This window comes from Bos grunniens, chromosome 16, assembly GCF_055505025.1.
Source record: "Bos grunniens cultivar Pamir isolate PY7600 chromosome 16, Bosgru_T2T1.0, whole genome shotgun sequence".
NCBI classification, from domain to species: domain Eukaryota; kingdom Metazoa; phylum Chordata; class Mammalia; order Artiodactyla; family Bovidae; genus Bos; species Bos grunniens.
The window spans coordinates 39190188-39215318 of NC_141180.1; the positions used below are offsets into that span (position 1 = coordinate 39190188).

The following is a 25131-nucleotide window of genomic DNA, read 5'->3' on the forward strand; positions in this document are numbered from 1 at the left end:
TCGTTGGAAGCCGGCCCTCCGCCGTCATGTGACGCGAGCCCTCGCCCCACCCGTCTGCAGCCACTCCCCGTCTCCATCCTCAAGCTCGAGAGGGCCACGTGACACTCCCGGGACCAGTCACGTGAGGCGCGGATCCTGGGTGGGAGGGGGGTTGGCAGAGGGGGCCAGAGTGGCAGTAAAGGAGGAAGATGGCGGGATGCAGGGGGTCCCTGTGCTGCTGCTGCAGGTGGTGTTGCTGCTGCGGTGACCGTGAGACCCGCACCCCGGAGGAGCTGGTAAGGAGCGGGTGGAGTCGGGCTGGGGAGGGGGCGGTTGCTAAGGGACTGCAAGAGGCGTTGCCGGGGGTGGGGCCGGGTCGAGCTAGGCCCGCAGGTGGCCGCGGGTGGGGCCTGGGCTCCTCACGCCGGGCTCTCGAAGCATCTGCACGACTTCACGTGCCCAAGTCTGGGGTCTTTTCTCATAAGCCCTCCCTGGAATCTGAGGGAAGATCTAGGCCAGCTCCAGTCAATCTCATCCATATTAATTTTTTAGTTTTCACCTAAAAGGAGTTTTGAATGAAACGAGCATTTTCAGAATGAGCCCCTTCACTGGACTTTGCATATCATGCCGCTGGCTTAGTTTTTCCAGCGCTCTGTGACTGTATCCTTCACCCTTTCTGGGTCACTGATAATCCAGCTTCCCTCTGCAAAGCACCCTGGGAAAACTTGAGTTGTATCCTCAGAGTTGACAAGTCTCTCCTGATGTAAGACTCCACGTGTTGTCAGAAGGAACCTGAATTCTTTCCCTCTTAAGCTGGCAGGTGACATCTTTGAAGTGTCCTGAAGATGAGTGGTGATTTGAAGAATGTATGGTAGGCGTGAAGAACTCAGCTGATGACTGTATACCCTCACCACATCACCCCCATCCCAAAATGTTTTTGTTTGTTTGTTTTAGGTGTTCCCATTTGATGATAATGGCTACAGAGGATTTAGAAATTAGTAGCTGGTTTCAGTAAATCCTTCTGTCTCTTTCCACTTTTAAAAACATTGAAAGGGTCTCCCTGCTCTGTATTTGTTTTTCTAGACCATCCTTGGAGAAACACAGGAGGAGGAAGATGAGATCCTTCCAAGGAAAGACTATGAGGTAAGATTCTTAGATGCTGTCTGGGTAACAGAAGAAGTGAATGACCAGCTCACTTCAGACTGAAGCATTGGGATTCCAACCAGAGATGCTCTGTGACCTTCTCTCCCAGGGAGTGAGTAGGTAAGAGATAACTTCTTTGTCAGAATGGGCTGTTTAAGAAGCCCTTTTTTCACCTTAGCCTCAAAGCAGGGTCTGAGTGTGTCTTCAGGCTTTCATCAGTCTGTTGCACCTTAACCTGGTTAGAGCATGTGTTTGCCATTAGACTGTTTGCTTTTGTAACTTGTAGAGACCCAGAGTCAAAGCCACTGACAGCATTTGCTTGTAAACATGTGTGAGCCAGGAAGCCTTGCTTTTCTTCTAAGAGAACTGAGTTTTCAGATGATTGTTTCCTGCCCAAGCAGCTTCTCTTGGAATTGTCAGTTCTTGGTTATAGTTCCTGACTTCATGCACGGGACTCAGAGAGAGAGAGCGTGTGTGTGTGTTTTGTGTGGTGGGGAGCAGTAGGGCCAGTGCTGCTGCTGCTGCTAAGTCGCTGCAGTCGTGTCCGACTCTGTGCGACCCCATAGACGGCAGCCCACCAGGCTGCCCTGTCCCTGGGATTCTCTAGGCGAGAACACTGGAGTGGGTTGCCATTTCCTTCTCCAGTGCATGAAAGTGAAAAGTGAAAGTGAAGTCGCTCAGTCATGTCTGACTCTTAGCGACCCCATGGACCGCAGCCTACCAGGCTCCTCCATCCATGGGATTTTCCAGGCAAGAGTACTGGAGTGGGGTGCCATTGCCTTCTCTGAAGGCCAGTGCTGCTAGAGTATACCTTTTATTATTTAGTCAGCTTATAGTGACATTTCTATGACTTTTGAAATGGCAAAAACAAGCCATGGTTGTGATAGAGGATTTTCATATGATTTGCAAAAAGAAGCTAGGGAAAAATCTACAATCCTGTTCATGAAAAGATGACTGTTCATTTTATTAAACGTCCTTTTCCGTGCCTTCTTTTAAATAACAAAGTGAAATTCTACTAAATACACTATTTTAACATGGTTTTCCCTCCCAGTTGATAACAAATTTTTGTTTATCAATACTTTTCTGTAATTCATTTTTAAATGGGGAAATAGTATTTCATTATCTATGAAATAAGATAATGTTTTTTATCTGACTTTTCTGTGTTATGAATTGCATGGTGGTGACCATCCTTACTTGTTTATCTTTAATTGCTTTCTTACAACTAATTCCCAAAGTGAGATTAATCGTGTCTATACTTAATGACTTAAAAAAAAATAATACCATGTACTTAAAAAATTCAATATTCTAGAGCAATAACATACCCAGACTAATTTTCTTTCTAATATCTTATGTACTCTTGCTATAGAATTTAGTGTATCTATTATGATCTGTAGCTTCTCATGGAACTTTTTTTAAGTTCCATGAGAAGCTACAGATCATAAATGTAGACAAATGGGCAGAATAGTACACTGAAAACCCCCCGTACTCGTCACACAGCATCGTTCAGTCGTGCCTGACCGTGTTGCATGTGTGTGCCCATCCGCTTCCCCGGTCCCCTATTATCTTGAAGGAAAGTCTATGCATCATATCATTTCACCCATAAATAATTCAGTTCGAGTCTCTAGTGGGTAAGGACACTTTTTTTCCTATCATAAGCCAGTGCCATTTTCACACCTGAGAAATTCACAGTAAGTCCTTGATGTCAAACAACCAGTGTTTGGGTTTTCTAGTTGTCTTATAAATGTCATAAGTACTTTTTCATAGTTTGTTTGAGTTGGGTTCCAAGTAAGGTCCTAACGTTGCACTTGATACATCTTTTAAGTCAAATAGGTTTGAGAGGAAGTAGATTCCACCTTCATCTTTGTTTTGTTTTGTTTCATCTTTTTTTTTCCCCTTGCAATTGACTTAACAAAATAATTTTAAGAGTCTAAAATTTGCCAACTGTACCGCAGTGGCATAATGTGTTACTCTGATGTGAGTGCTTTTAATCAATCAAAAAGCACTATATCCAATGATGTATTGTCTCATATTTCTTCTTAAAAATTTATTTTATTTGGCTGCGCCAGGTCTTAGTTGCAGCAAGCGGGACCTTGAATCTTCGTCAAGGCATGCAAACTCTTAGTTGCAGCATGTGGGATCTAGTTCCCTGACCAGGGATGGAACCTGGGCCCCCTGCTTTGGGAGCATGGAGTCTTAGTCCCTGGACCATCAGGGAAGTCCCATAACTCTTAAATACGTGTTTGCTTGTACACAGTAGAAAGATTTGCAAGAATTAGTATGATAATCCATTTCGTGCTGTCACCTCGCCATCCCTCCTTGAACCTGGTGATATCATTCTGATGGTTACAACTGACACTGTCCCAGCCTTTATCCTCCTCCTGAGATCTCAACACTGCATGTCTGCTCCATTGATCTTCTGTTCCCTTCACTCTTTTTGCTAAATTGCACTCATGTCAGTAATGCATTTCCTCTCACCTGATATGCATATTTGTGTAAATTTTATGGGTTAATGTTCTTCCATGTGAGTCATTAATATTTCTCAATTAACCATCTTCTTGAGAGCATCTGCTGTAAGAGCAAGTTAGTTAGGCATTGATTCAGAAAAGTCAGCTCAGATTTTATTTATGAGGGATCAACTAGAAAACCCTTCTGCTGAAGATCTTTCTAAAATGTGCTACTTCCTGCCTTAGTGGGCTTCCCTGGTAGCTCAGCTGGTAAAGAATCGCCTGCAATGCGGGAAACCTGGGTTCAATCCCTGGGTTGGGAAGATCCCCTGGAGAAGGGAATGGCTACCCACCCTGGTATTCTTGGCCTAGAGAATTCCACGGATAGAGGAGCCTGGCAGGCTCACAAAGAGTTGGACACAACCAAGTGACTAGCACACACAGTTCCTGCCTTAGTAAAAGTTCATTGTATGTACTTGACTTTTTCTTTAATAAGTTCGGGATCTTACAAGATGTTAGAATCCCCGTTTGACATCCATTCTCATTATAGATGGTTTGAATAATATCAACTCCCTGTTTGTGGGATGAGACCATTCCCAAGGAGTGTTGTTTTTCTGCATGCCACAGAACCTATAGTGCCCTTTTGAGGTAGAGAAAGGCACCCCCTTAGAGCTGAGGACTTAGAATTTCTAACAGGCCTCCCCTCTCTGAGTCATTTCAACGCCGACACCTCTGCTAAAGGCCCATCGAAGGTGCTTTTTGTGTGGGCCGTAAGATGCCTTCCTGAGTGAATTTGGGCTACACCTCAGTCCCCATTTGTGCCCTGTAGCCGAATGCCATGTTTGCTCATAACCATGGACATCAGCCCTGCAGCCTACCTATACAAGTTTTATTTTTAAAGAATTTTATTTTAAAGAAGTTGTTAGTTTCCCAAACCAAAGAGCAACATATACAGCAGAAATAACAGAAAATTAGTCATGACAAAGGAGAAGTAATTATCTGGTTTTAATAATAGATCATATAGTTCATGGGTACATGTTTACCAAGTGTCAAATTTTCAAAGCTTAAAAAAAAAGTTTGGTGTTCTTGTATTACAGTTTTTTCTAAATGCCCCTTTTAATAGCCTTATTGAGCTATAATTCACATTCTATACAATTTACCCATTTAAATTGTACATGCAGTGGTTTTTAGTATATTCACAGAGTTGCACAACTATCATCAAATCAATTTCAGAATATTTTCATCACCCGGAGAGAAAACATGCACCTGTTAGCAGTCACCGCCCACTCTTCTTGCCCCTGACCGTAGGCAAGCACTAATCTACTTTCTGTGGCTATACCTTTGCCTGTTGTGGATGTCTGCAAACCTTCTCAATGTTTATGGAGCCTAAGCATTATTAGAACCATCAAGCAAATAATTGCTAGTGATTTTTATACATATTGGGCATGAAGGATATCATATTTTTCAACATGTTAATTTTTTCCCATTTGTTCCTAGAATGTGATGTCACTTAATTGATTAAAATGTGTGTGTGTGTATACATACACACATATATATGTATATGTGTGTGGACATACAATTACCCCTTGAACAACATGAGTTTAAAGTGCTCAGGTCCACTTACATGCAAGTTTGTTGTTTTTGTTTTTTCCAATAAATATTGTATTTTCATTTTATAAATCTTTTAAGTGTGGGGAAGAATTTGTGTTGCATTAGAGATCACAGTGTGTGGAATCTAAAGAACTAGGGTTGAGTCCTGATTCTATCCACATTATTTCAGCTTGTTGTCCTTGGTTGAGCCATTTATCAAATTCTTCATTTTTGAGGAAGAAATAGCAAAATGTGGATTTTTACCTGTGTGGAAAGTTGCTTCCCCTAACCCCTTTGTTGTTCAAGGGTCTACTGTATGTGTGTGCATATGTGTGTGTGTGTGTGTGTGTGTGTATGTAAACCATATATGTGTATATATATTACCACTAAATACACATATGTTTAATCATTCACTGATGGGTCTAGTTTCCCAGCAGAAATATTGTTTAATGGTTGGTTTTTTTTTTTCCCCTGATTGTTTTTTTTTGTTTTATAATCAGGCAGACAATTTTGTTTTAATATAAAAAAATGTTCACCATATTTGCCAGGAAAATTTTAAGTAATATCCAGATGTGAGTGCCTACTGAAATACCACCTCAGAGTTAACCATTGTGAACGGTTTTCCCAAACGTTTTCTATTGTTTGCTGACATACAAATCTTTGTTTAATCAAAATAGGATGCTATTACACCTTTTAATCTACATCTGCCTTTATTTATTTTGCATCTTGCCTTTTTAACTTAATCTTTGCACATTGGCCACATCTGTCCTTGAAGACCTGTCCAAATTCTTTTAATGGCTACATGAATGTGTGCGTGCTAAGTCGATTCAGTCGTGTCCAACTCTGTGCAACCCTATGGACTGTAGCCTGCCAGACTCCTCTGTCCATGGGATTCTCCAGGCAAGAACACTGAAGTGGGTTGCCATGCCCTCCTGCAGGGGATCTTCCCAACCCGAGTCTCTTACGTCCCCTGTATTGGCAGGCAGGTTCTTTACCACTAGTACCACCTGGGAAGCCCTATGACTACATAGTCTTGCATATTGGGTGGATAAAAGTTGATTTGATCAGTCACCTGCTGCTACTCCAGGACCCTTTTAGAAAAGGAATTTGGACTTTGGGTAGTCACAGAAATGGAATGAACTATCACATGTCACACCTGCGTTTGTTTAGCGGCTGACTCTGAACTCCTGTGTGGGAGTGTGGCCACCAGGCCAGTGTCCCAAGTTTGTTCACTAGCTGATGTGTAGGTAGCAACAGGTTACGGGGAGAGAGCACACAGCAGACTGTTTTCCTTTGGTGCCAGACTGCTACTGCTTGTGCATGATGTAGAAATAAAATCACTTCCTTTGAACTGTTCCTCAGAAATGTCCCTGGCACACCTGCAGATTGTTTGCGAAACTGCTGTGTTCCGTGAAGTTTAAGGAACTGTTTTAGGAGCCAGGCTGGATCTGTGCCTCTTCTAACATAAACTGGAAGTTGTTTTTTTAAAACAGTCTCCACGTTTGTCTTGTGACTCACCTCTTTTTCACAGATCCTAACTGCAGAAGATACTTAAAATTAGACTTGCTAAATTAATTTGGTTCTGGTTAATGGAAGCATTTGTTCATTAATGGAGTAAGTTGGGTAACACCAGTGAGGGCATGAGGACTTTAGTGTTTGGCAGAAACAGGGCACTTAAAAATATGTAGTTTAAAACTTCCTAAAGCGTAAAGTATTCACCTACAGGGGTGCTGCTGAAACGTCCATGTAAGTGATTTTGATTAAGAAGGACCTGAGGGCGTCCAAGAGTCTGTGTTTCTAACAAGCCCTTCCTGAGTGCTGCTCTGGCCATCAGTGCTTTGAGTGGTGGGAACTGGAAGGTTTATCCTTTCCAGGTTATGGTAATTCTTCCTATCTGCTTATAACTTTTTCTTTACTCACACATCCCTCTTTCAGAGTTTGGATTATGATCGCTGTATCAATGACCCTTATCTGGAAGTTTTGGAGACTATGGATAATAAGGTGAGTTCCTTATTGATCTTTTGGGACCAAGTAGGTTTTATGACAGCCTCTTTTTCTTTTTTTAATTTATTTATTTTAATTGGAGACTAATTACTTTACAATATTGTAGTGGTTTTTGCCATACATTGACATGAATCAGCCATGGGTGTACATGTGTTCCCCATCCTGAACCCCGCTCCCACCTCCCTCCCCATCCCACCCCTGAGCACTCTGTCTCATGCATCGAACCTAGACTGGTGATCTGTTTCACATATGATAATATACATATTTCAATGCTATTCTCTCAACCCTCGCCTTCTCCTGCAGAGTCCAAAAGGCTTTTCTATACATCTGTGTCTCTTTTGGACAGCCTCTTTTTTGTTCTAAATACTTTAGTGATTTCCTTAACCTTTGGACTCTTAATCCTTTTCATGGGATATTTATTAATACCATCTATTAACTAAATTAAATCTATTAATTCCTTAGTCCTTCAACCTGCCAGCCAGCATGTCCACTGTCAGTGCACCTGGCCTGGCCCTTCGCGTTCTTCATTCTTGCATTGTAAAGCTTCCCTGCCACACCAGATATCACCTCTGTGCTTGCTGTCCATGTGGAATTTAGTCTGAAACTGGTTGCCTAAGATGTAGTTCCCCGTTGCTGCCATCATAATCCTGAGTCATTCTTTTCCTTTGTGAACAGAAAGGTCGCAAGTATGAGGCAGTCAAGTGGATGATGGTGTTTGCCATTGGAGTCTGCACCGGTCTGGTGAGCAGGCGAGGAGATCGTGGGCCAAGGGGCAGCAGAGGGCAGAGGGCATGTGCCAGTCTGGCAGATAAGTCATTTGTCCTTCTAACAGAGAATGCCTTTTTTCTTTCTTTCTTTTTTAAGTATAATCCTGATACTTTTTTTATACTTTTCAATTTCTGAAATGAAAGTGAGCCATGCAACACTGATGTCCTTTAAAGCACTTGAAGTCTTGCTCAAGACCTGTCCTTTGTTATGTGGTCCCATTAGGTAGATGGCAGAATGGGGAGAGTGCTTAGTGGATGCTGAGGTCACTGTGCAGGGAGAAAGCAACATGATGAGAACAAAAGTGTGGCTATTATGCTCTTTGCTCGAGCACAGCATGCCAGTAAATAGGACATCGCGGATCTCCATGAACTCATTACGCCGTCCCTCTTCCCTGAACACTGCTCATTTTACCTAGAAGGTAGAGCTGGCAGTTGTGGGTAGAGAAATACGCCTGAGTGCACAGGGTTCTGGGTCAGCACATTCACAGATGAATCCCAGACAAGAAGAAATCATGAAATATTGCCAAAGATTGTCATAGCAAAAGTCTGGAACCATAACTGCTGACTCACCGTGCTTCAACCCGGAGCAGAGAAGCTGGAAGAGTTAGTAGACAATCCAAATGATAAATGTCAAATCTGATTTTCTGACAATACATTGTTAGAAAAGGGGATTGTCTTCATCCATACAGACTGCTATAGCAAAAGTACCGTGGACTGAGGGGTTTAAACAACAGGCATTTACTTTTCATAGTTCTGGGGTCTGAAATGTCCAGGCCAACAGATCTGGTGTCTGGTGAGGGCCCAATTCGTCATTCACATATGGCCATCTTTTTGCTGTGTCTTCAGGTGGCAGGAGAGGCAAGGGAGCTCTCTGGGGTCTCTTTTATAAGGACACTAATCCTATTCATGACCTAATTACCTACAGAGGCCCCCCCCCCACCTCCTAATTAGAGGAGGTTAGCATTTCAACATATGAATTTGGGAGTGGGCAGGGGAGACCACAAACATTAGCCCGTAACAGTGTATATGTATTCTTAAGCAGTAGCCTGTTCATCACCTTTCTCTAGAATTAACCACAGGTTTCAAACTTAATTCTAGATAACGTACCCATTAAGTGTAAATGCATATTTAAACATAACATAGCCATAGGAACTGACCACAGGTTTTAATTTCAGATTTTTACTGCAGTAAATTCAGAGATGAAGGAACATCTTACTATTTAAGATTAATAGCATTCAGGAGGCCTCTTTGATAATGTTCTGCCATTGTGGGGAATCGTGGGCTGATTTAATTGTTTTATTTTGCTTTATAGTTTCCTGGTTGCAGATTACCTTGTAATAAGCATAGTCACTAGCCATATAGGTGTTAGTCTTTCTGCAACTGTCGTGTCAAACTCTAGCAACTTTACCGAACACCCTCCTGTTCTGCCTTAAGGCAGGTCTGAAAGCAGACCTGCCTTAATAATGTAGCAACCATCTCCTCTTGCTGCTGGCTCTCTTCTCCTTTGATCTGTCACTGTTTATTGTTTCAATATTTAAAAGCCCCCCAAGCACTGGTTTGTGGGAAGACCAGAGTTAAAGGCACAAAGCCTTTGATCCTGAATTCACATGGTCAGAAGTCTTCCCAGTTCTCTGTTAAGTCCTGAGCATGCCCTTCAGAGAGTGAGCTAGTGGAACAGGAGTGGTTTTCTCTTATTCACCAGGCTAATCATTGGTTATACAATGGTTATAAATCGAAGTCATGATTTATAAAATGGTAATAACAGAGTGCCAAAGAATCAATGCTTTTGAATTGTGGTGTTGGAGAAGACTCTTGAGAGTCCCTTGGAATACAAGGAGTTCAAACCAGTCAATCCTAAAGGAAATCAGTCCTGAATATACTTTGGCTGCCTGATGCAAAGAGCCAACTCATTGGAAAAAATCCTGATGCTGGGAAAGATTGAGGGCAGAAGGAGAAGGGGGTGACAGGAGATGAGATGGTTGGATGGCATCATCAATGGACAAGAACTTGAGCAAACTCTGAGAGATAGTGGAGGACAGGAGCCTGGCATGCTGCAGTCAAGGTGGTTGCAAAGACTCGGACATAACTTAGTGAATGAACAATAACATGTGCAACAGCCATATACTACTCCTGAGTAGGTACTGGCTTTCAAAGTAATATTCTGATACCCTAATGTTTTCTACACTTACCCAGCTAAGGATCACTGAAAGTGTGTTTGGCTTTCTTCTTTTGACCCTACCTTTGGGAAGAGCAGAGCAGGCCCTCACACGCCTCTGTACTATTTCTAAGCACTCAGTCTTCCTTGGTCTGAGGTTCTTTTTTTATTCTTATCCCTATGTGTTGTAACTCTCCTTCTGACAACTTAGCTACACCCCTTCTTTTGTCCTCAGAAGGGCTGTGGGACCAGACTCAGGTGGGGCACTCCTTGACTAAGGAAAGGCCTGTTCACACATGGCCTGTTGGTAGCATGGGTGCGTGTGACCAAGGAGAACAAGCGGTGGGGGGTGGGGGGCTGTGTTTCCAGGGGAGTGCCTATGACAGTGTGGAAACTCAGGTGACAGCTCTTGTCCTCTTCCCAGGTGGGTCTCTTCGTGGACTTCTTTGCTCGGCTTTTCACGCAGCTCAAGTTTGGTGTGGTGCAGGCATGTATCCTTTACAAGGGTCACAGTGTTCCCCAACATGTGTGGTTGCTCACCCTGCTTTCCCATACAGAAATGAGTTTACAGACGTGATCTTTGAAGAGCTACTTATTGGCCACTTGTGATTAAAGTTTTGCATTATTATCAAAGGACACAGAGGAAGACTTGAATAGAAAGATGCTCATGGTCATGGTAGTAAGACACGAAGCCCAGATACCTGTTTTTTCTTATCAGTCTGTGAACTGATTGTGGTTCCAAGGAAAATCTCACTAGAATTGTTCATGGAACTTGAAAATAATTCTCTTCCTAAATTTGTGTGGAATCATAAAGAGCCCAAAGTATCTGAGACAGCTTTGAACAGCAGATGGGACTGGCCGTCCTAGATGTCAAGATTTACATAATTTAAGATATAGTAATTAACCCAGTGTCATATTGGTACAAGAACACCCAGTTAGACCAGTGGAAAGTAATAGAGAAGCAGAAATGGGCCCACACACATACAGCAATGCAGTGAGTGACAGAGTTGATATTATAAATCAGTGAGAAAGGATGGGTTTGTTAATAAAAGATGCTGGGAGATTGGTTACCCATCTGGAAAAATACAAAATTAGATTCTTACTTTGTACTATACATTAATTCCAGATGGATTAAAGATGTAAATAGGCAAAACAAAACTTGAAGAGACTGTGTAACGTCAAGACCAGGGAGTAACCTCTAAGAACTCCAGAAGGCATGAAGATCAATAAACTTGATGACATCAAAGTAAACATTCTGTTTATACACGCATCAAAAAAAAAAACTCAGACAATAAAACTCCATAAACAAACTGAAAAACAAGTTTACAGCTTAGGAGAAGTGACTCTCTGTGCATTTAAGAGACAGATAATTAGTATCCATAATAGAGGGAGAACAGCAACTCAATTAAGAAAAAAGCCGAAACAGCTCAGTAGAAAAACATACAAAGGATGTGAGCAGACAGTTCTCAGAAGAGGAAAATGACCTGTGGAAGAGCGCTTAACCTCCCACCAGCAGGGAAGTGAAAGTTAAATACACAGGACGGTGCGCGTCCCTGACTCCTGCGTTTGTGTTCTAGGCGTGGCGCTCAGACATGCACAGAGATGTTCATTGCATCTCTGGGACTGCAGAACACTGCTGTCACAGCAGATGGGAGAGTGGGCCAGTTGTAATTCAGATGGTGTAATTTCACATAGAAGTTAAAATGAACCAGAGCTTTTAGATCAACATGGCTAATTCTCAAAAAGTGTTGAGGGAGAGAGAGCAAGGGTAGAAGGTGCATCAACCGCAACGCCACTGTTTTAATTTCAGAAACACTCAGAACAGTATGGATGCACATGGACGTGTTCCGGGGAGGATGTGCAAGGGTTCAGCTTAGGGGTTTCTTCCATGAAAGAGGGAGGGAGACACAAGGGGTTTTGTTGCTGTTTTGAACGGTATCTAGTGTTTGAATTTTCAAAAAGCACCTGGAGCAGATGTGGCTTAACACTGAGATTTGTTAAGGCTCTGAGGGTACAGATGTTTGTACATCTTGTAATGTTTGAAGTATTTCATGATTTTAAAATGGTTCCTAGTGTAGGAGACAAAGGCTTCCCTGGTGGCTCAATGCCTGCCCATGCAAGAGTCGCGGTTTCTACCCCTGGGTTGAGAACATCCCCTGGAGAAAGAAATGGCGACCCACTCCAGTATTCTTGCCTGGGAAATCCCTTGGACAGAGGAGCCCAGCAGGCTACAGTCCATGGGGTCGCGAAAGAGTCAGACATGACTTAATGACTGAAAACACCAGTGAGAAGATATCTCAGACAGTTGTGTTTTTGTGAAGTTTATATGTGGAAAACAGGAAGATGTGCAGTAAGCAGCCCCCATGCTTCAGAGGAAGAAAAACTGCTTCATACTTAGTGGCAGGACCACCCCTACTGGCAGGCTCGTTTTCCTTAACCCCATTTCTGCAGCGGTGGAGGAGTGCAGCCAGAAAGGCTGTCTCGCGCTGTCCCTCCTGGAACTCTTGGGTTTCAACTTGACGTTTGTCTTTTTCGCAAGCCTTCTTGTCCTAATTGAGGTGAGGTGTGATGGGGGTGAGGCAGTGGGGGTCTTCTTGCTCATGAGGTTGTTGGGGAGTCCATTTTTCTCCATCTCCATTTCCGAAATGTCAAGACACTGATTTAGTCTTAAGAGTATAGATTCTTGTAGAAAAAGTGATCTCTCTTTCACTTAGAGAGGTTTTCTGAAAGTGGTTTCAGCCTCTGGGGAGATTAAAGGGGAACAATCTGGACTAGGAGGTTGCCTCTCAACCTTGACAGCACATTAGAAGAAACACCTGGGGAATTGTGAAAACACCTTAGAATAACAAATGCTTTAAACCTTGCTGCTGCTGCTGCTAAGTCGCGTCAGTCGTGTCCGACTCTGTGCGACCCCATAGACGGCAGCCCACCAGGCTTTCCCGTCCCTGGGATTCTCCAAGCAAGAACACTGGAGTGGGTTGCCATTTCCTTCTCCAATGCATGAAAGTGAAAAGTGAAAGTGAAGTCGCTCAGTCATGTCCGACTCTAGCGACCCCATGGACTACAGCCTACCAGGCTCCTCCATCCATGGATTTTCTAGGCAAAAGTACTGGAGTGGGGTGCCATTGCCTTCTCCGGCTTTAAACCTTAAAGAACTTTAAAAGTGACCAATACCCAGCTTAGACAAATGAGGTAAGAGTCTCCGGAAATGAAGGGCGGCATTTGGCTACCTGATTCGAAGAGCTGACTCATTTGAAAAGACCCTGATGCTGGGAAAGATTGAGGGCAGGAGGAGAAGGGGACAACAGAGGATGAGATGGTTGGATGGCATCACCAACTCGATGGACATGGGTTTGAGTAGACTCCAGGAGTTGGTAATGGACAGGGAGGCCTGGTGTGCTGTGGTTCATGGGGTCGCAAAGAGTCGGACATGACTGAGCAACTGAACTGAACTGACTGACTGTTGAAAAGCCTCCCCTCGCAGGAGATGTTAAATCACCAGGAACTTGTTAGAAATGCATCAGGCCTACTGAGTGTGGTGCTGTCCAGGGTGAGCCCAGTGGGTTCTGAGTTTCTGAGTATGCCTGCTCTCCCCCTCAGCCAGTGGCAGCCGGTTCTGGGATCCCCGAGATCAAATGCTATCTGAATGGCGTGAAAGTGCCTGGAATCGTCCGTCTCCGGACCCTGCTCTGCAAAGTCTTTGGAGTGCTGTTCAGTGTGGCTGGAGGTCAGGAGGGTCTTTCTTTCTTCTTTTTTTCTTTTTTAAAAATATTTATTTGGCTATGCGGGTCTTATTTGTGGTGTGCAAGCATCCTCAGTCGTGTCCAACTCTTTCTGACCTCATGGACTGTAGCCTGCCAGGCTCCTCTGTTCCTGGGATTCTCCAAGCAGGGGTATTGGAGTGGGTTGCCATTTCCTCCTCCAGGGGATCTTCCCAACACAGGGATCAAACCCGCATCTCCTACATTTCTTGTAGGAGGCACCATTTCTTTACTGCACCATCTCAGAAGCCCTGTTATTTGCAGCACACAGGGTCTTTTTAGTTGTAGCATGTGGAATCTACTTCCTTGACCAGGGATCAAGCCCAGGTCCCCTGCATTGGGAGCTTGGAGTCTTAGCCACCGGACCACCAGGGAAGTCACAAAAGCATCTTCCTGACGTTTATCTTTCAAGCCTTCCAGGATTGAAGGCGACAAGAATCATTATGGGTGTACATTAAGCAGATGTGGCCTTGGAAGTTTCTACCCTCAAACAGATCTCTGCACTTTTCGTTGATGAGTTAGTTTTTAAATGTAAACGCTGTTAATAAGTTACCATTCAGAGCTGTCTGACCAGCGCACCATTGAGTTTCAAAGTAGAGCGACTATCTAGTTGGTTTGTGGAGTTGGCTTTTAGCAAAGTCAGCAAGATTTTTGTGCCAGATGGTAAATATTTTAGGCTTTGTGGGCCAAGTGGCAAAAAAGGGCTATTGTGTAGGTGCTTAAACTTACATAACCACTTCAGATGTATCCACTCAAGAACGTAAAAACCATTCTGAGCTCTTGGGCTGTATAAAAATAGGCAGCAAGCCTGTCTTGGCCCACAGGCTACGATTTGCTGACCCCCAATTTGGAATTTCAAGGTTGCTGCCGCTGCTGCTAAGTCGCTTCAGTCGTGTCCAACTCTGTGCGACCCCAGAGACAGCAGCCCACCAGGCTCCCCTGTCCCTGGGATTCTCCAGGCAAGAACACTGAAGTGGGTTGCCATTTCCTTCTCCAAAAATTTCAAGGTTACTTTCTCTTTATTTGATAAGGATTTGACTCACTGTTAGCAAGTCACTTGATCACCTGTGTTTTATAGTTGTAAAGAGAAAGGTCTATGTAACAAAGATTGTTCTGTGCTGATAGATTGTCTTGCCTTTTTCCACCTGTTCCCAGGGCTCTTTGTGGGGAAGGAAGGCCCCATGATCCACAGTGGAGCAGTGGTGGGGGCTGGCCTCCCACAGGTAAGGGTTGATGGGCTGTCGGGGGCGGATTGGCCTTCAGAGTGGGCCTCCTGGGCAGGGACGTGTCCGTAGTTAAAATCGGGAGAAAATCCATCAAGAGCACCCTAATGTGGCCTTGGGATCCATTAACAGTTTGGGTTGATGAGAAACTATGAGGTCTATCTCCCAGGAGAGCAGGTAGCTGGTACCTGGAGGTTGTATTGGGGCCCTGCAGGGTCCTGGGAGCAGAAATGGAACAGAGAGAAAGTTCAAACGAAAGTCACCCGATGCTCCCACAGCCATTGCCAAGCGCCTGCACACAGGGTGGCTTGCAGAGCATCCCGAGAGAGGCTGGAAGCCTTGGCTATGATGGTTTCAGGCACAGGCCGATGCTGATACCGTTGGATGCGTCAAGGGAATAACAGCTGCTGTTCATCAGGTGCCATCTGGGCCAAACTCTATTGTCCCATCTCCTCTCTTCTTTAAAGCCACTTCAGGGACTTCCCTGGTGAGTCCAGTGGTTAGGACTCTGAGCTTCCACTGCCATGGGCCCAGGTCCCATCCCCGGTCAGGGAACTAAGATCCCACAAGCCATGTGGCCCAACCAGAAAAAAGCCCCCTCGGGTTTAGTTGTCCTCATCAGCATCATTCCTAGATGAGGAGCCGAGGCTCGGGGAGGCCAAGGGGCTCACTCAGGACTCCCAGACTCCCCTTCTCACAGGCTGGTCCACAGAGGAAAGTCTCAGTTCCTTGTGAACTGTCACTTGTAGACAGTTTATGTCTCACATTCTAAGGGGAGGGAGTTGCTGCGGTCGCTGTGTTGTCCAGGAGAAGGAGAGAAGACCCTGTCGCCCAGAGCCCATCTTTTGATCTCTCTCGTTACTGCCTCATCTCATCTCCATGCACTGGCCTCTAGGAAGTAAGCCGAGAGGTAGAAGGAGGCCAGGCCAGGACGGGGCCGTAGTCTGAGATTTTGTCAGGCAATCACTTGGCTCTTCCCTGGTGACTGCCCCGAGCAGAGCTCACGTCTTCTGTAGCAGCTTTCAGTTCCTCTCCACCCTTTACCCAGCTGTCTCTCCTTTTCCTTTCAGACTTGTTGACTATGTACAAAACGCAGTTTCTGAAGGAATCCGGGGGTAGGAAAGAAGTTCCTCCTCAAAGTCAGCTCTTTCAGCAGCTGCTGTCCTAGACTCTCCTCCTTGTGGCTCCTGCCCAGGAGCGGTCAGGCTGCAGGGACTCCCAGTGCTGTGGCTTCCTGCAGCCTCAGGCCCCTCTCTAACTCTGTTTTCTCCTGTTCTAGTTTCAGAGCATCTCCTTACGAAAGATCCAGTTTAACTTTCCCTATTTTCGAAGTGACAGGTATGGAAAGGTTAGAAATTGGGGTGTTTTTTTTTTTTTTTAAACAAGCTGTTTATTGCCACTGAGACCTTGTACCTGCTCTAACCAGGCTCATAGTCTCCCTGCCTTGGGTGGGCTGCATGCAGAACCCGACCATCAGGAAGTAGGTGGGCTTTGAATTATTTTTCTGAAAATTAGGAGCACAAGGGGCAAGCAGGCATCACAGCTTCTGTTTTGCCATAACCCAGGGCCTAGAAGCATCTCTGGCAACAAAGAACATGGTCCAAGATAAAAAATACAACCAAGAAAGTCCACTGGCATATTATCAAGAATGGAGTTTATTTACTTGGTTCGCCACTTCAGGCTTGGAAGGTCTCTGCACCCTGTGCGATTTGCAGGTGTTACTGACCTGCATGCCTGGCGAGGCCCTTGCAGTCAGGGGCCCACACCCAGGTTGGGGTCCACCTTCTCACCTTCCTGCCAGGTACTGTCACCTGTCCTTCTGCTTGCAGCCACACTTGGCCATTTTCTCTGGTATTGGGCTTTCTGGAAGGAAGGTCTACGGAGCCGGTGGCTCAGTGGTGACACCGGAAGTCTTCGACCTGCCTTCTGAGAGTTCATGCTTGGAGTTGACTAATGTCAGGGAGCCTCCCGCCTGGCGGAGTTCAAATAGGGGAGAGCACCTGGCTGGTTCGTGAACTGTGTTCAGTGCTGAGTCACTTCGGCAGAAATCGAAGCCCTTTGTGAGCCCTGACTGTTCTTGGGTCTCGAGATAATAGAATGTCGGTGCATAAGGAAGTTAGAAAACTGCCCTTTGCAGCCTGAGGACTGTTTCTCAGATAAACCATCTCTCTCTCCACCCCTTAGAGACAAGCGGGACTTTGTATCAGCAGGGGCAGCTGCCGGAGTTGCTGCGGCTTTTGGGGCCCCCATTGGGGGCACCCTGTTCAGTCTGGAGGAGGGTTCGTCCTTCTGGAACCAAGGGCTCACATGGAGAGTGGTAAGGAGGGCCTTCCCCGAGCTTAACCACCCACCCCCACCCCAGGTTTCATCTGGACAACTCTTACTCGATACATTTACCAGGAGTTTTTTTTCTCCTCTTTCGCTGTTTACCACAGACATACTTTATGTACAGTCATAAATGTCTGAAAATAAAAGGAACAGAAAAGGTAGACCATGTCAGCACTAACCAAAATAAGGCTGCTGTCGGTGGTTCCGTGGTAAAGAATCCGCCTGCCAGTGCAGGAGACTTGGATTCAATCCCTGGGTCGGGAAGACCCCTGGAGAAGGAAATGGCAACCCCCTCCAGTACTCTTGCCTGGGAAATCCCATAGACAGGGGAGCCTGATGAGCTGCAGCCCATGGGGTTGCAAGAGAGTCACACAACTGAGCAACTCAACAACAAAAAGTAATTTATTAGTGTTAAAGCAGACTTTGAGACAAGGGGAATTACCAAAGTGAATAAGGGACATACAGCAGTGGTAAAAGGCTCGATTTAATGGATAGTTTCAGGCTAACCTATAGTTTTGATGAGGCCACACTGACTTCCTTTGCTCTAGATGCCTATATCCTCCTATGGACTGTTCTCTACTTCCCATATTAACTCCTGTGGACTGTTCTCTATTTCCCACATTAACATACTTCCCGTCCCCAGTGAGACGTTACCCTCTTATGACGAACTATCTGACTGGAAACGTGAGACCAGCTGTGGTCTTGACTGAGCTCCTGTCTGCTCGCTCAGGGAACACATCTTCCTCTGGTGTTTGCTGTTCCTCTTTTAGCATAGGGTCTGGTGCACCATAGACTTTAAATAGTCCACAAAAGGCTGAATGCAAACTCCTACTAGCCCGATTTCCAGCTTTTCACACTTGAGGTGAACTTACAGCCGTGGTCACCTGAGCCCCATGTCCAGACCTGGAGTTGGAGGTCTCTGTGTGGAGCAGTAGGTTTACGGGACGCATCCAGGAAGAAGTAGGACTTGCGGCTATGAGCTGTTTTTGTTTTTATCCCTGTTTCCCAGCTCTTCTGCTCCATGTCTGCCACCTTCACCCTCAATTTCTTTCGTTCTGGAATTCAGTTTGGAAGTTGGGGTTCCTTCCAGCTCCCTGGGCTGCTGAACTTCGGCGAGTTTAAGGTATGTTTTGTCCTTGCGCTCAGAATTTCTTTTTTGACCCGTGACAATTGCTCTTAAGTAAAGTATCAGAGAGAAGCTGGCAGAGGTAGGTGCACCTGGGCCCTGTAGTCTTCTGCATGCGTGTGCTCAGTGTGGGCAGGATTCCAGCACCGCTTCGGCTCTCGTCTCTGTCTTCTCTGCTCCTGCCCCTTCCTGTTCTCACAGGCACTCTGGTTTTTCTCTCTCCCTCCCCTGCCCTTTCTCTCAGTGCTCTGACTCTGATAAAAAATGTCATCTCTGGACAGCTATGGACTTGGGTTTCTTCATCGCGATGGGGGTCATTGGGGGCCTCCTGGGAGCCACGTTCAACTGTCTGAACAAGAGGCTTGCAAAGTACCGTATGCGAAACGTGCACCCGAAACCTAAGCTCGTCAGGTACCCTCGCAGTCGCCTCCCCCACCTGCTGTGGCTCCCCGGCCCTGTGTGGACCGGGCCATCTCTCCTGAGGAATAGACCTCACTTCCCATGCCAGCTTCCAGGTCACGTCTAAGACTGAGAACAGAAACGTGTTTATCAGACAGACCAAGAGACTGCGGCTGAGCTTAACTTATATCAGAGCCACTCTGGCTCCCGGCCTCTCTGGACTTGGCCACGGGATACGTGGCAGAGTCAGTATCGGCCCCGCCAAGGGGTGCGCTGTCATGAGACTCTCACCTGGGACTTAAAGTGGGAAGCCGTTCATTCCTTGGAGAGAGATGATGTGGCCGCAGCAGCCTCGCCACTACCACCTGTACAGATTTGTACATAGAGATTGCTGGAACACAGCAAGCCGCTGATACATTCTGCACGTGTGCTGACTGCCCAGGGGCAGCTCTGCGTGCTCTGGGGCAGGGAGGGTTGGGGGTAGGCAGTTTCAAGTTCTCAAGACCAGGTAGCTTTGTGACCCATGCTAACAGCTGTGCTTGCCCCCTAGAGTCTTGGAGAGCCTCCTGGTGACCCTGGTGACCACCGTGGTGGTGTTTGTGGCCTCCATGGTGTTGGGAGAATGCCGCCAGGTGACTTCTGCGGCTCAAGTCGGGAATGACTCCATCCCGCTCCAGGTAACCCCCTGTGCACCTGCTGCCCTTGTCCTACGTCCACAGAGACGAAGCATCGAGAATGTACGACGTGCCTCTGTTGAGAGCCAGTAGGTGCATCGGTTCACTGTTCCACACCTGAGTCAGATTGCTGGGTGGGGGATGGGGGTGGGCTGGGGTTCGTAGCTGTCATTTTACCTAAGAGAGGGTGTTCACCAAACTGGCTCTTTTTCACTTTTGTGAACAGTCCTGGTCATCATAGAGGGGACTCCTGTCTCTCCCCCGACCCCCACAGTGAGGTAGGCATTGGAGCTTAGTTTACAATGTGTGTTGGGTCTAAGAGTGAACCCTAGGGTGGAGGCTGGAGGTTCTCTCAGTACATGTCTTAATGGCCCCTGAGGAGCTACTGGAGTCCCTCCGAGCCCCTTTGGGCTTTTGTCTAGAACGGCTGCATCTTCCATGTCCCCAGGAACACTAAATGGCTAGAATGTACTCAATCAGAGGTCAGTAAACTATGGTCCATGGACCACATCTAGCCCTTGGCAACTGCTTGTTATTGTGTAGCCCCCAAGCTAAAAATGGTTTTTACAGTTCTAAGAGTTGGGAAAGGAAAGCCAGAAGAACATGCACTAGAGACTATATGTGGCTTGCAAAGCCTAAAATAGTTACTCTCTGGCTCTTCACAGGAAAAATCTGTTGATCCCGGTTGATGGTTATTCCCCAAGACCACCTCCTTTCCAGGCCAATACTTTCCAAAGTGTGTTCTAAGGAGCATTTATACACGATTCAAGAGCAAACAAATGGAAACAGATTCTGTGGTCAAATGAGATAACCAGGCCTAAGTAGGTTTCTTAAACACAGGACTTCTCCGGGCCTTTAAAGTTCCAGTAAGTGTTAGGAATGTTCGGCGTGTTCTTCGTGTGCCAGGTGCTCCACTAAGCACTGCACACACATGACCTCACTTAGTTTTTACCATGGCCACTCTGGCTAGTATTGTCCCCACTTGACAGATGAGAAAACTGAGGCAAACTGAGGTCTTGCCCAAGACCAGTCAGCTAGTAATAGGTAGCCTGAGATAGGTGTCATTCCCCTGTTACAGATGAGGAAACGGAAGCTTCACGAAATGGAGTACCTTTCCTGAAGTCATAGGAGGGTGACAGGGTGCATGTTGGGTCTGTCTGATCATGGAGCCTGTTCCCTGCTCGTTGCAGATACACTGATTTCCAGCAAGTGCAGTGATGCTCCTCTATGCACTTGACCACAGGACTCTTTCCAGAGCGCCTTCAGCACTGGGTTCATCCAGACCTAAGTTGGGGAAACATTGCATTGTTGGTTATTAAGCTGTTTCCTCAGCTTGTCCACCCTCGACAACTGTGCACACACATCCCAGTTGCCTTCTCCTCCATGCCAGGTTCTGCCCATAGGGGGCGCTCCCTGTTTCCTGCAGCAGCCTTCATTGAGCTGTTGCCCAGCCAGGCGCACCTCGTAGAATTATACTAGCCCATGGCCTGCTATCGTTACAGTGTCCACGTAAGGGCATCTCTACAGTATCATTGATAGAATGGGATCCAGGAACAATCCGTCTCCTCAGTTAGCTTTGCAGTAACACCCATTAGTTGTTTGCCCAGGGACAGGTATGAGGTTCACCCCCTGTGCTGCTGAACACCAGCAGCCAGAAAACAAACACCGCACTGATGAGTCTAGCAGTGCCAGGCTCTCATCTGCTCACACAAGATGATGAAGGGGGTAAGAGGGCTGGGATGTGAAGAAATCCCGTCTTTTCCCAACTTGGGTTTTGTTCAGCCAGGTGAGGGATAGGCAGCCAGGAGCAAGGTATCTGCAGTAGGCCTCATAGACACAGGTTTCTTCTGCAGCAAACTCGGGGCAGAGGCTTTTTCCACTTGGAACAAAGCTGGGCTTAGGTACACAGTGCCCACTCTCCTCTGCAGCCACCTGACCACTCTGGGCCTCTTGTCAGGCCTCTACCTCGTCCTCCACGGTCCGTGGTCCCTGGGGGCCAGGCTTCCCCCAGTGCCTCTGACAGAAGTAGCACTGAGCCAGACCTACAGTGAATCTTGGGTATAGTTATATTTTTGTTGCAGCTGTGGATGAATAAGGGCCATCATTCCTGATTCTTTCTCAAAATCTGAGGAATACAATATCACAGTTGGCTGCTTTTGGATCTCAATCTACTTTTGCTACCTGTTTTATTATGAGTAAAGCTTGCATGCCAGGTTTGCTGCAACCTCTCTGGAGACGTCCCAGTTGAAATCTCAAGTGCCCTGGTCAGGGACCTGTGTTTGACTTTTTGATTCTTGTTTCTCAGGTCACATCAGAAGATGTGAATTCAAGTATCAAGACCTTTTTTTGTCCCAACGAGACCTACAATGACATGGCCACCCTCTTCTTCAATCCCCAGGAGTCTGCCATCCTTCAGCTTTTCCACCAGGATAGTGAGTCTCAGGGGCTGGGCTTTGGGGCAGGTACAAATGATTATTCACCCGCCCCTTCCGTTTACCCTCAGACACAGCTTGGCTTACCCCTAATTTTGAGCAAGAACAGGGCTTTTTGTTGGTGACATCACCCCAGACAAAGATAGGCTTTCTGCCTCCAGCACTGGAGGTGAACCGGACAGGATGCAGTAGGACCTGGTGGGAGCTGGCTGGTCTGGGAGGCCTTGGTAAGCATCTTGGTGGACTCAGGTCAGTCTGCTCTTGCTTCGCAGGTACATTTAGCCCCGTCACTTTGGCCTTGTTCTTCGTCCTCTATTTCTCACTTGCGTGTTGGACTTACGGCATTTCTGTTCCAAGTGGCCTTTTCGTGCCTTCTCTGCTGTGTGGAGCTGCTTTTGGACGTTTAGTTGCCAATGTCCTCAAAAGGTACTCTGTGCATGTGTGTGTGTGTGTGCGCGTGCGCACGTATGCACATGTGTAGGAATCATAGCTTCCCACATGGCTTCCCCGGAGGCTCAGCAGTAAAGAATCCACCTGCAGTGCAGGAGACCTGGGTTTGATCCCTGGGTCGGGAAGATTCCCTGGAGAAGGAAATGGCAACCCACTCCAGTATTCTCGCCTGGGAAATCCTGTGGACAGAGGCGCCTGGCGGGCCATAGTCTGTAGGATCTCAATAGTCCGACATGTCTTAGCGACTGAACTACCCTCACCCCACCACACACTGTGTGATTCTGAGCCATGTTCTCGGTCTGTTTCTTCACCAGCTACATTGGATTGGGCCATATCTACTCCGGGACCTTTGCCCTGATTGGTGCTGCGGCTTTCTTGGGTGGGGTCGTCCGCATGACCATCAGTCTCACGGTCATCTTGATTGAGTCTACCAACGAGATCACTTATGGTCTTCCCATTATGATCACCCTGATGGTGAGTGCGCCCCTTCTAGGCCTCGTTCAGGTTCAGGGCCCAGTTCCCCCCACAGCAGCCTATTTTTAAGCCTTTCCTTTGTATTTCAGGTGGCCAAATGGACAGGGGACTTTTTCAATAAAGGCATTTATGACATCCATGTGGGCCTGCGTGGCGTGCCGCTGCTAGAATGGGAGACAGAGGTGGAAATGGACAAGTAAGGCCAGGATTTCTCTTTGTGTCCTAGTTCCAGAATTTATAAAGTCTAGGGCCCAGGAACTTTTGTATTAGGGGGTAGTAGTACAGATTCTTGGGTTGGAAGAAGGTAAGTAACAGTAGCAAGCACGTTTGTCCCCAAGTGTTTTCTGGAGAGTGGAGTGGCCCCGTGGGCTGGAGGCTGGGGTGGGCAGGGTCGCTTCATGGACTGTTCAGCCGCTGTGGCATTCTAGTGAAACAGGAAGTGTTACAATTGAATGTTTAAGCGTCCGATCCTTGTGAGTGACAGTAAGCTGCCTCATGTGTGCCCAGTGAAGAGTTGTCTATCAGCGGTGACTCCTCTGGGCATAAACACCAGCTTATCCATCAGGCCTCTCATGTCTGGAATCACGTGAGGTGCTTAAAGTCTGTCCCGTAGGAGTCAGCCAGCTTCCAGAAAGGACCAGCCAGTCAGTATTTCCAACGTTGCAGGCTATGTGGTCTCTATCACAGTTATCCAGTTCTACCATTTTAGTGCAGAAGCACCCGTGGACAACATGTAAATGAGCAAGCATGACCAGATTGGACCTGTGGGTGATAGTTGCCATCCCTGGTCTAAAGGGACACCCAAAGATTTTCATTTTAATTCCCGTGTCATTAGCAGTTCAATGGTGATACATGACATGTGCCATGGGGTGCTGAGGAGGGATGGCCGAAACCCTGGGCAAGCAGATGGGGTTCATGGTGAGGGGGCGTTTGTATAGAGATGAGGGTCTTGGCCCACCCATCTGACAAGGCAGGGAAGAGCATATTCCAGGCACAGGGAACAGTGCATATGAAGGGGATGGGAGTACCAAGAAACACGTGTGTTCAAGGATCAGCTGGAGGTGGTTCAGAAGAGGGACCCTGGTGGTCCAGGCAGTACGGAGAGGGAGCATGGCTATGTCACGGCTGCTCCCAGTGCCACAGGCTCCGTCGTGAGGCTGGACCACTTCTCTCCCTCCCGCAGACTGCGAGCCAGCGACATCATGGAGCCCAATCTGACCTACGTCTACCCGCACACCCGCATCCAGTCCCTGGTCAGCATCCTACGCACCACCGTCCACCACGCCTTCCCGGTGGTCACAGAGAACCGGGGCAACGAGAGGGAGTTCATGAAGGGCAACCAGCTCATCAGTAACAACATCAAATTCAAGGTAAAGAAAGTGATCCTGGAGGAGGGGTGGACCATGGACAAGTGGTTCCCTGACACACACACTGACCCCATGCTTGTCGTACCCTGTATACAGGGTGGCCCTGGTTGGCTCTTGAGAAAGTCAGCATTCTTGTCATCGTACGCGACAGTGAGTAAGGACTGGACAGGGAGTAAGGACTTCGTTAGGCCATCAGGATGTGTGTGCATTCTCACTCCAGCAAGCCTGTGGATAAGTGGTGGTTTTAATCAGCCTACCAGGCTCCTCAGTCCATGGGATTTTCCAGGCAAGAATACTGGAGTGGGGAGCCGTTCCCTTCTTCAGGGGATCTTCCTGATGGAGGGATCGAACCCGTCTCTCCCACAATGCAGCCAGATTCTTTACCATATGAGCCACCAGGGAAGCCTGGTTTTAATCAGCAGTGGTTAGCATTCAGTGCAGGTTGTCCCAGAGAGGGTTCTGAATTGCCAACAGTGGGCTTTGACCTACTTAAGAAAGACGTTCGTAGGAAGCTGGGGGACAGACAGGGAAGCTGAGGAACCAGGCGTGGTGCACCCTGGATGAGCAGGTGGCTGGCGGCTCCTCTGTGGGTACCAGGAGGCATCAGCATTGAGGGAGGGTCCCACTGCCTCACTTGGGCCACGTGCCCACCCTTGGCTTTGGAGGTTGGGGGCACATCAGTTGACAGGCCTGCAGAGATATGACGTGGGAGCACTGCCTTGCTGTCCCCACATCAAAGGAGTCGGGCCGTGGAGCCGGCAGAAACCTTGGGCTCCAGGAGGCTCCTTGAATCACAAGTCTCTGAGCCGCCATGC

The 25131-nt window shown here is 47.0% G+C and overlaps 1 protein-coding gene across 30 annotated transcripts in view; it reads left to right on the plus strand.

The window, feature by feature from the left end:
* The first annotated feature begins 137 nt into the window (after positions 1-137).
* Positions 138-25131, plus strand: part of CLCN6 (Cl-/H+ antiporter 6) — a 33814-nt gene continuing 8820 nt past the window's right edge. For 2 of the 30 annotated variants that reach the window (XR_015143410.1, XM_086344518.1), the window contains exons 1-18: positions 138-275; positions 1063-1122; positions 7092-7157; positions 7836-7901; positions 10507-10573; positions 12534-12640; positions 13683-13809; positions 14999-15066; positions 16346-16404; positions 17251-17383; positions 18404-18517; positions 18765-18931; positions 19470-19596; positions 21899-22025; positions 22298-22451; positions 22790-22949; positions 23039-23145; positions 24133-24319. Coding sequence is in view for 20 of the 30 variants with exons in the window: in XM_086344518.1 (XP_086200644.1) it covers positions 189-275; positions 1063-1122; positions 7092-7157; positions 7836-7901; positions 10507-10573; positions 12534-12640; positions 13683-13809; positions 14999-15066; positions 16346-16404; positions 17251-17383; positions 18404-18517; positions 18765-18931; positions 19470-19596; positions 21899-22025; positions 22298-22451; positions 22790-22949; positions 23039-23145; positions 24133-24319 (1983 nt within the window). In the remaining 10 variants the exon portion in view is untranslated. Of the gene's footprint in view, positions 276-334; positions 851-1062; positions 1243-7091; positions 7158-7835; positions 7902-10506; positions 10574-12533; positions 12641-13682; positions 13810-14998; positions 15067-16345; positions 16405-17250; positions 17384-18403; positions 18518-18764; positions 18932-19469; positions 19597-21898; positions 22026-22297; positions 22452-22789; positions 22950-23038; positions 23146-24132; positions 24320-25131 lie in introns of those variants that run through there. The other 28 variants (XR_015143411.1, XM_086344519.1, XR_015143412.1 and 25 more) reach the window with 26 other exon arrangements.